General features: G+C 41.6%; 1 protein-coding gene and 1 long non-coding RNA gene across 3 annotated transcripts in view; one reads left to right on the top strand and one right to left on the bottom strand.

Moving 5' to 3' along the window:
- Window positions 1–10948, top strand: part of lamb2l (laminin, beta 2-like) — a 63084-nt gene that overhangs the window by 45357 nt on the left and 6779 nt on the right. For both annotated transcript variants that reach the window (XM_005744669.1, XM_005744668.1), the window contains exons 15-25: window positions 1332–1472; window positions 2501–2662; window positions 2749–2870; window positions 5414–5534; window positions 5907–6099; window positions 6211–6354; window positions 7994–8225; window positions 8310–8473; window positions 8581–8805; window positions 8909–9123; window positions 9223–9319. In XM_005744669.1, coding sequence (XP_005744726.1) covers window positions 1332–1472; window positions 2501–2662; window positions 2749–2870; window positions 5414–5534; window positions 5907–6099; window positions 6211–6354; window positions 7994–8225; window positions 8310–8473; window positions 8581–8805; window positions 8909–9123; window positions 9223–9319 — 1816 coding nt within the window. The remainder of the gene's footprint in view (window positions 1–1331; window positions 1473–2500; window positions 2663–2748; window positions 2871–5413; window positions 5535–5906; window positions 6100–6210; window positions 6355–7993; window positions 8226–8309; window positions 8474–8580; window positions 8806–8908; window positions 9124–9222; window positions 9320–10948) is intronic.
- On the bottom strand, window positions 2063–2386 carry LOC102215574 (uncharacterized). The gene is made up of 2 exons (XR_312031.1): window positions 2309–2386; window positions 2063–2224 (listed from the first exon to the last, which is right to left on the bottom strand). It is a non-coding gene; the product is annotated as an uncharacterized LOC102215574 (long non-coding RNA).

The raw sequence follows: 10948 nt of genomic DNA on the forward strand, positions 1-10948 counted from the left end.
TTGGGTTTGTAGTTGAGTGTAAAACGGTTATGATGTGAAGTCTGAGGTGATGGTTCTCAGATGAAAAGGGTGGAGTTTCCACTCCTGGCTCGGAGCAAGTGGCTGCTGTAAGTGGAGGAGTTTATGTATACTCTACATCGAGAGGGCCATTTGAGATACTTGGACCATCTCACTTGGATGCCTCCTGGGCATCTCCTAGGTGAGGTATTTCAGTCATGTCCTAACAGGAGGAGGCCCTGGCATATACCCAGGACACTCTCAAGGGTGTCCTTTGGCTGCTTTGGGAACGCCTCGGCCTCCTGTAAAATAGCTGAAAGAAGTGGCCGAAGAAAGGAAAGTCTCTGCTTAGACTGCTGCCCCTGCAACCCAGACGGATGGACCGGATAGGACCAGACTGATCACCAGACTACAAAAGGGTCCCCCCATCCACCCTGTTTCAACAAGGAGATCTTGTCACTGCGACAAGTCTGTTCCTGTAATCGGCAACTAATTTTACATGCCTATCAGACTCCATTCTTCTTCACATCACTGTTTTTGTTGTTTACCACGTGTTTGTACCCACATTTGTACATTTGTTGTTCACTGTTTCTGTCTTCTGCACTCACCACCTGCTGCCATCCTCCTCATTGTTAATGAGCAGCATACAATAGTTCCTCCTTTAGCCCTCAGGGCAAGCTGCAACAGTCCTCACTTACAACATCACAGCTGCAGGAATGTAGGGAAAACTTCAGTGACTCAGGAATGTTATGAGAAGAAATGTGAGACACTAAACAAGTGAAGATATTGCTTGAACAAATAAGGGTTGGTGTCTTTAAGTTGTTAAAGTTGCAGGATAGTGTAGAATAAGCAAGATGTAGTCAAAGTGCTGGATCTCTGTGTAGGCCTTCACAGCTGAAGTAATCCATGACATCGCTAGACCAGATCACAGATACCGACATGTCACAATTTATTATTGCTGTACAACAAACAGCACACACACAAAAACATCTCACATTTTTCTTATCATTGTTTCTCTCTGTTACACCCCAGCAATTTGAGCACAGGAGACGAAACCAAAGTGAAGGTGTTTTGACATCTTTTGCTAAATGTTCTATGCACGAAAGACTCAGATCATTTCATCTCAGTTTGATAACTTTTGATAAAAAACATTTTTTGTTATTTACTTGCTTGTGAAAATTTGTTTGTATTTGTGTGGCATATATAAATTTGACACTGTTGAAGATGGGATGGTGTTTTTTTGTGTTTTTGTGTGTGGAGAACTAGAAATAAAAATGTTATTTTCCTTAAACAGTCAGTTAAAAGTCAAAACTCTCCTCTTCTCTCCCCTCCAGGGCCAAGTTCGCCAACAAGCAACTAATGACTGTGTTCAGCACCTCAGCAACCAGCTCAGGAGGCACCGGCGGCACCGTAACATTGCCAAGTCGCAGCAACATCAGGCAGCACTGAGACGTATTCGGCAGCTTCAACAAACAGTATGATTTTTATTTCTTTTATTGACTTATTCATTTAATTTTTGGTTTGTGAAGACCCCTAATAGGAACAGCTCACCACTGTACTATGCCTCTTTATACTGAGGTGTTTCTGTTTTTTAGCCTATGCTTACTGATATAAATTGCATGGAAAAATAAAAGAAACAGTCATTATTAGACTACAGCCTCCAATAAGACTCTGCAGTTGTATCAGGAGAGTTAAATAGCAGAGCATTACTAACGTCTACAGTTTTAGGCGTTTGTGGTCATGTGCACGTAGACCACTTTCCAAGTGGACGTCAGTTTGCCTAATTAAAAGCTTAACTGTCAAATCAATGATATCAGCACAAACTAGTCAACCTGAAAAAAGAGTGTGGGGGTAGTGGGTACAAGACCACCAACACTGGGACAGATTAAAGAACAGGAATCCCAAAAGAGTCAAAAAACATAATGAAAAAGTATTCTTTATTATTTAATTTTAATATATCAGGTCTTGTATTAACAGATGGTAGACTGGAAGTCAAAACAGAGTTAAAGAAAGAATTACTGTGTCACGGTTGTTAAAGAGTGGACTCAGGCGCGGAGCTCGGAAATAATGACAGTGCATTTATTTACAGTGCAGCAAGGTGACAACAGTTCAAATGTGCAACAATGGTGATAGTGCGTCCCTCCTTCCGTGTAAGCCCGTGCGTGGTAGTGAGTGCCCGTCTCTCCTCCAAGTGCTTCCTTAGTGTCCGTAAATCCTCCGTCAATCCCTGGGTGAACACACACACACGACAGCAGAATGAGTACGAAGATCAGACAGCACTTCAATAACGTTAGCGACTCGAAAACACTACCAGGCTTAGTGCAATACTCCAGCGCTGTCTGTCGCTCAGCCACACCATTAAGTAGCCCTGCTGAAGATGGTAGTTGATTGGCAGCAGCTGGTGGATTGACTTTATGCAATATAGCACAAGTATTGCATAAAGTAGAAGTGATAATAGGTCAAAAAGAAAGCCATGCTTTGGTGATGTGTCTTTGTTATTCAGCCTGATGTGAGGACCGTTCATAGAGAGCACACTCTCAGCCATATGGTGACATGGACAGGACCTGGTTTTTCCCGTGTTAAAGATGGCGCTGGTCTGGTTTTCACCATTGATAACATACCCTATGCCATGGAGTATGACATCATGATCCGCTATGAACCTGAGGTGTGTGAGTATGGAGAGAATATGATGTTTTTTGTTTTAAAAAAAAGCAAAAATAGAAGTAAAAGCCTTTTTCCTTTTGTGTTTAGTCTACAGAGAACTGGGAGGCTGTTGTTAGTATTACATCTGTAGAATTGCCCTCCAGTCTCCGGTGTGGAAACCTCCTACCTACTGAACAGCTCTACACTGTCACTTTGCCACACCACAACAGGTAACAGGACCTGAATGAATGCATGCGAGTGTGCATGGGGTTTGCATGTAATCCAGAGAGGGAGCCATCACAGCCAGTATGTTTGCAGGATTTCTTCAGGAAAAATTGCATCATTACATTGTTGTAACTGTAACTTGCTCTCAGTCAGGCTTATTCCACTATACCAGGGGTCGGCAACCTGCGGCTCTTTAGTCCTTATAGTGCGGCTCCGCGTGGTTTGGGAAAATAAATTAGTAATAAACAAGTATTTAGCTGAAGTGGATTTTATTTATGTTAGTTCTTTTTTAACTTGTAGTTCTAAATTGGAAGATTATTGTGATATTGAAATATAAAAATAAAATAATATTCTATTATTTTTTCATCGCTCAAAATAAGCGTCACACTCGCGGAAGCCGGTATACCCGCCGAAACGCCGTGCATTTATCGAGACTTTCAACCCCAGGTAGGCCAATTATGGATCTTCGGATCCACATTATGTCAGCAGCTGTTCTCCACCGTGAACTATGTTAAAACCAAACACCGCTCACGCCTCACAGATGACAGCTTACAGTCACTTCACTGTGCGCAGAGGTTCAGGAGCAGAAGTGCCATTGTAAACATATCACGGCAGACCCGACGATGCTTCCATGAACACGCTTTTCAGCATCTCTTTATTGACCACTTTTCACACACGGTTGCTGTACGCATACAGCCGGCTGTAGCTTTTCAGCTCACAGCCCGACACATACCAACACAACAGCACAGATAGCACAGACGTTAAGGCAGCGAGGCATGATTGCGGGTGCCGCTCAGGTGCGTCCGCCTCCCCTGCAGCGGCGCAGCAGACCACGCCCCGCCACACACCTTAAACTGGTAAAATACATATTTAGGTAGAATTTTGCAAATATCTATTTTTCTTTTTTTAGCAGCATAGTGCTTTTTTTCCAATTATTTTTTAAAAGACAGGTCGAGGCTCCAAAAGCCCAAAGGTGATATAAGGGTGGTGGCTCACAGCAGTTTTTGTTTGCTACATGGATCATTTTAGTTCAGCTGGGTGTCTTTCCTTTTGTTATATTTCTTTAAGAGTTCAAAATATGTTAATTACATAAATAAAATGTAATTTCCTCTGTAGCACTTCATGGATTTCATAAGCAACACACCTTAGTTGTTCACACAAAGCATAAAAGTAAAAAACTATATATACAGTGTTATCTTCATTTTAGATGTCAAAAAGTATTTGCGGCTCCCAGTGTTTTCTTTTGCGTGGAAACCAGGTCCAAATGGCTCTTTGGACGTTAAAGGTTGCTGACCCCTGCACTTTACCCTCCTGCAGTTTTTGGGACAGTAAGTTTCAGGACTCTAATAAGCAACCATCACTTTAGAAATAAACAGCAGCACCGAGCGCCCACTCATTGATAAAATAATTAACCGCAATTAAAATTGTTTATTTTCCAACACTGTGCGCTAAATCACCAGATTAACAATTTTCTGTCGTTTTTACAGCTATGTTGCATTTTACTGGTATATTTTTATAATCTTTATAGACTTTATCACCATTTCATAACATCTCTGTAGTGGGTGACACTCGCAGGGATCATTTTCTGTGGGATAAAATTTATATTCCTTTGGAGGAAGGTCAGCACTTTAGACTGATGACTGCAGAGTCAAAGTCGTAATTCTTCATTTATTTGTATAGAGAAACAGAGGAAACATAAACAGGGTATAAGTTAAAATGCTCAAAACTGAAACGGTTTAGCTTTTCTGCTGAAAAGCATTTCAGAGTTTTAACTCATCTGGAACTAAGACCCTGCCCGGATCTGGCACTTCAACCGGAGCATATCACAGCTTCCTTTCTCTCCCGCAGTGGATCTGTCAGCTAAAACCAATTAGTAAAGTGAGACCAAAACACAGACGCAGGAGTTACAGCAAATATGGGTAGCTCAAGTCAACCCTGGTATAAAATGCTTGTTCTAAAAAACAACAGGAAGCAAACTGGCATGGTACTGTTCTGTAGTTTACTTTCATATTGGGTGTTTTCTAGTCACTAAAACCTGTTTTAACTGCACAGCACTGTTATTGATCTCATTTGCCATGCTGTTTTCAGAGAGAACCACATTTATAAAACCAAGGCTCACACTGTGTTATTTTGATTAGCATCTATGTCTCCCTCATGCTCTCTCATCAAATCTGCAAATTTCTTACATTGTTTTCTAATTTTCTGCTTTTAAAAGTCTTTGCTTAGAAATTAACACATTGTTAGTGTTAGTCACCAGAACTTTCTACTCCTATCAGTGCATTTATTGTGATTGTGACCCAATGCTAATTTGTCCTACTTAGTAGATTTGACTCTAAAACTTCATATGCTGTCATAATAACTTCAAGGCACAAATATGCCGACATAGCTGGACCTTTTTTCAAGTGAATGACAACCACGATTTGTCACTTCACAGGCTTTGTTAATGTTGCCTCTCCACACATGAAATGAGAGTGGAAAGTAAAAGTAAGATAAAGTATAAAATATATCTATCATTACATGTTCTTTCATGTTCAATGTGTTCTTACAGATACATCCAGATGCCCAGGCCATTTTGTTTTGAGCCCAGCAATCGTTACGTGGTTACAATCAGGTTCCAGCGTCATGGCGCCACACACAGACATCTCACTGCCTTCATTCTTATTGACTCGGTGAGCTAAGACTGGAAGCCTTCCCCTTTCATTATGCCCTTCTCATTCAGAAGTGCTGGAAGTTGACATCACCATGGCTTAGTCGGCTTTGGCTGTGCTTTTACTAGTATGGCTGTTAAGTCTGAACATGGTCCAATTGAGCTGCAGCAGTGGGTGGCCTGTGGGGGTGTTGCTTGGTGTTTTGCACCATCACATTTCCCCCTAGTGGTGGGACAATCCAATTGCAGTAACAGAAGTTGCGAAATGATTGTACATATAATAATAATAATAATAATATACATTTTGATTTAAGAACTTAAGATCATTTTATTATAATTCCTGTTTACAATAATTGATGTAGCTGTCTCAAAGCTTTCTTTTTTCGCCCAATAGCTGGTATTGATCCCTAAATACATGGAGCTTCCTGGGTTTCAAGGTAACACACCAGAGTCAGAGCAGCGTCAGGAGGAGATGATCCGCTACATGTGTCTTGATTCCTTTATGATCACTCCGATGCCTGCACTGGCTGAGATGTGCTCTAAACTCATCTGCAGTATTTCTTCCATTATTCACGACGGTGCCCTGCGTAAGTAGACACAAAAACACGAGGATGACAAATCCATTCAAACTCAGCACTGTTTTAAATGATAAACATTTCCTTTTGTGTATTCCATTTATTCATATCTGCTGTATCCAGCCTGTGAGTGTGACCCTCAGGGCTCCCTCAGCGGTGAGTGTGACGTAGTGGGAGGTCAGTGCCGTTGTAAACCCAACGTGATTGGCAGGCGCTGTGACCAGTGTGCCCCGGGGACCTACGGCTTCGGTGTGAGCGGCTGCACTGGTGAGTCTGCCCACTGATCAGCTCAGTCTGTCATATAGTTCTGTTTATAAAACTGTGATTTCACACAGTAATCTACAGCACAATAAATCACTTTATAGTGTTGTAGGTTTAACTTGAAATTACATAGATTTTAAACTTTACAAACTCTAAATGTGTTTTACTTTGAAAGCTGAAAGCTGAATCCTCTTATTTACAAAAGCCTTCGGTCCCCTCTCTAAATATGTATACATTCTTGAGCTACTTGCTCATCAGCGTTCTCTTGGTTTCAGTCTTTTCTGATTTTCACTGTGAGCAGCTGTCTGTGCACTTGTAGCCTGATGCTGAAATGATAACTGTTAATTCATTTCTACCTAGAAATACACAACAAATTTCTGCAGCACGGTGAGGTTTGTAAGAGCAGCAAGAACTGCGCAACAAGCTTGTTCATTTGATTTGGGAGTTCAAGGTCATCCTCTTCAAGTGATTTTACACAAGCGATCCTTGGGGACCTGAGTCACTGGCAGTATGAAGTGGGCAGGTCCTAAAGTTTAAAGTTTCACAACTTCTAAGGATACCACTGATTAACACAGGGGTGGGCAAAGTCCACGAGGGCCGGTGTCCCTGCAGGTTTTAGATGTGTCCTCAAACCAACACAGCTGATTTAAATGGCTAAATTAGCTCCTCAACATGTCCTGAAGTTCTCCAGAGGCCTGGTAACGAACTAATCATGTGATTCAGGTGTGTTGACCCAAGGTGAGATCTAAAACCTGCAGGGACACCGGCCCTCGTGGACTGAGATTGCCCACCCCTGGATTAACATATAGCAGGGTGTTAAGTGCATTACAGAGTTACCTAGGCAACCAGAGCCCAGAATGTTCCCTATAGTTCGATGACATTATAAATCGCTTCGTGTGTGAATGCCCTTTATATACTTTTAGTTGTAGAAATAGAGCCAGGAAAGGTGTTTTTTCTCTGTGACTATAAAGCACTGTCTAAGAAAATCATTTTGAAGGTCAGATGCATTCAGTGGCTGTTTCCTAACTTCTGTTTCAGCTGTAATTTTCTTTTATTTTCTTTTTCCCTACTCATGAGCTGTTTTGCAAAATAAACATTGTCATAAATCCATTTATTACTCAGGCTCGTTTTCCCCGTCAGGGAGAAATACAATCACCCTGACATGGTTTTGTTGGTTTTACTGACATTGTGTTTGAGGCCATGTGCACAAACGCACACCTAGAAGGAATTGTAGGTTAAATGATGAGACATGTAGACATGAAATATGTAAATCACATGTGCGACTGTAAAAATGGGCTCACATACTCTGTTCTGTATTAACGAAGCTACTTATTTAACTTGCTGTTTTCTTTCTTTTAGGAGATACAAATCAGGGCCATTTAGAATAATAATAATGATCATAAGTTTTCTAAGCAAGATTAAATGTTCAACATAAAGCAAATCAGAGAAAAGCTTAAAAAGTGACACATTTGCTCGTTCTAATGGGAAAAAGAAGAAACTTTAAAGAGTCGGTTTATACACACACGTTCATGTAAATATGAGTGTGACTCATTGGTAAGGCAGCTGTATTTTTAAATATATATAAATATATATATTCATGTTTGGGGGAAAAACAAAATATAACCCTCTAAACTCCCCTACCCAGCCTGTGACTGCCACTCCGACGGCTCATTGAGCCACCAGTGTGACCCAGTTACAGGCCAGTGTCAGTGCAGACAAGGAGCCACAGGGCGGCAGTGCTCTGACTGTCAGCCGGGCCAGTGGGGCTTCCCCAGCTGCACCCCCTGTCAGTGTAACGGCCATGCAGACCTCTGCGATCCCCGCACGGGAGAATGCCGAGGCTGCAGGGACTTCACAGCAGGACATCTCTGTGAGCGGTAAGGAAAATTCAGTGCCACACTTCAGCTCCTTTGTCCGAGTGATCAAATTGAAAGCAAATCTTTTATCTCATTTTGTTCCAGTTGCATGGACACGTTCTTTGGAAACCCAGCACTTGGATCAGGGCAGCACTGCCGGCCCTGCCCCTGCCCAAATGACCCCAACTCCGATAACTTCAATGCGTTATCTTGTCAGGTTGACCACACCTCTGATCAGATCATGTGTAACTGCAAACAGGGCTACATGGGTGAGCGCTGGTTCATACTGGTTCATTCATCCATGTTTGACTGACAGCACTGTGCTGTCAAGTAAATGAAAACGACTTGTATCTTTATTCCAACTTTTCTCTCGTAGGTCTTCGGTGTGACCAGTGTGCCCCTGGTTACTATGGTAACCCTGAGCAACCTGGCGGACAGTGCTTTCCATGTGAGTGCAACGGCAACATAGACACCCAGGATCCTGAGTCATGTGATCCCAGGACTGGCGAGTGCATCAAGTGCCTGTACCACACTGACGGCCCGTCTTGCGCCCAGTGTCAAATCGGTTACTATGGCAACGCTTTGGCCCACGATTGCAGACGTGAGTGATGACAAAGTCACTGGATTACATAATCTTTAAAAAAAAAAAAACGTGGGTGTGTGATTTATGTTTTTTTTCTCTGCACACCTGTTCCTGTTCTTAGGCTGTACCTGTGTGACTGCTGGTACCCTACAGTCTGCTTGCAGCGATGGACACTGTGACTGTGATCGGCAGACTGGAGCCTGTCTCTGCAGGGAGCATGTGGTAGGCCATAACTGTGACCAGTGTGCACCTAACTACTGGAACTTCGGTCAGGATCAGGGCTGTGAGCCGTGTAATTGCAACTCGCAGCACGCTCTGGGAACTCACTGCAACATGGTGAGGAAGATTGCAAGCTTCTGTCTAAAGAGGGCCTCAGATGTGCTTTGTGATATGCTTGTTGTGTACCTGTATTGGACCAGTTTGTGTGCTCTTCAGTTCACAGGCCAGTGTCACTGTCATTCAGGCTTTGGAGGTAAACAATGCACCGAGTGTGAGCTGTTCCACTGGGGAGATCCACGGGAGCAGTGCCACGGTAAATCACACTGTGACTTTTATGAACGCCATGTAACGTCTTACATCACAGGTGGTTTTTTCTGAGCATGATGAGTGTGAACAATAATAATTCACAATCATTCAATGAAGAATATAATACATTTGTGTTCCACACATTGCTTTCAGATTAAATGGGATCAAAACAAATTGCTGCTAAATTACTAAATTGACAGTCAGATTTAAAATCACCCTCTTCAAAAAATAGGCGGCCAGTTTCACAAAGTCACCCGTGATGGGCTATAATTTATTTGCACAAAGATCGCGTGAAACCACTTCAACATTTCAGACTAGGTTGCCACAACAGTTAGAGTAAATACCAAACATTACGACAGATTACAAGTTTGAAATGCAGCATGAAATATAAACTCTATAGCTTACCCAGGAGACACAGTACATAGGGACATGTTACACCAGTAGCATCAGTGATCCACTCTTTACCAAGAAATATATTAATCAAACAGTTAAATTAGTCCTTCAAACATTTCGGCTTCTGTAACCAGAGCTGAGTATTTTGGTGTGTTTGGTTGTTTGTTCTTAAATGTGTTTTTTAAAAATCTTGTTTTACACTAAATTCATACTTACTTATTATCCTCAAGAGCCGATGCTTTGTGCAACGTCTGGATTTTAGGGATGTGTTTCACCTGTACTGGTTAGATCTACAGCTTGGTCAGCATCTGCAGTTATGTCTGAAAGTTTCTGGACAGTTGTGTTTGTTTCCAGCTGTGACTCAGTACACCTCAATGCAGGTTTGAAAACAAAAGAAAAGATGCCATTACATTGCAGACTGTCATTTCATTTCAAGACAATAATCAATAATATTGTGCTAACCTTTGAAAGGATACACCTTAAACCACCTGGAAAGCATTTCTTCCTCACATCACCCCGCAGTCATTCGCGACTTTTGTCTTCCTTGGATATTTGGGTCTTTTCATGTTGATGTGCTCACCGGCGTATTCTTCTTTTCTCAAGTAGTGTTCAAACTCTCGCTGTTTGATGGATTTACGTTGCATTTTTGCACCCGAACAATCATGTGGCAAGAAAGAAACAACTCCCACTTATCCATGAAACAACTTTTGAGATTTTCCGCATCTGAAAATAGGGACTGTGTATTAAAAAAAAACAAAAAACCTCAATGGTTAAAATATTATTGCTCAACACGATGAATTTAACCTGACAGTTGCTTCTTTATCTAAGTATTTTGTAGAGAGTGCTTTATAATAAGATGTCATCTTAGGACTGGTTTTATTTTATTTCTTTTCTTTTCTCCAGTGCTCTTCTTTATGATTATTCCCAGTTTTGCTTTAATATAACCTACACTGAACAAAAATATAAACGCAACACTTTTGTTTTTGCTCCCATTCCCCATGGGATGGACGTAGAGACCTAAAATTCATTCCAGATACACAATATAACCATCCCTCCCAAACAGTGGTCACAAATTCAATTCAATTCAATTCAATTCAATTTTATTTATATAGCGCCAAATCACAACATAAGTCGCCTCAAGGTGCTTCATAGATACAGAGAAAAAAACCCAACAATCATATGACCCCCTATGAGCAAGCACTTTGGCAACAGTGGGAAGGAAAAACTCCCTTTTAACAGGAAG

The sequence above is a fragment of the Pundamilia nyererei genome, unplaced genomic scaffold, assembly GCF_000239375.1.
Source record: "Pundamilia nyererei isolate P.nyererei 1_Seehausen unplaced genomic scaffold, PunNye1.0 scaffold00147, whole genome shotgun sequence".
NCBI classification, from domain to species: Eukaryota; Metazoa; Chordata; class Actinopteri; order Cichliformes; family Cichlidae; genus Pundamilia; species Pundamilia nyererei.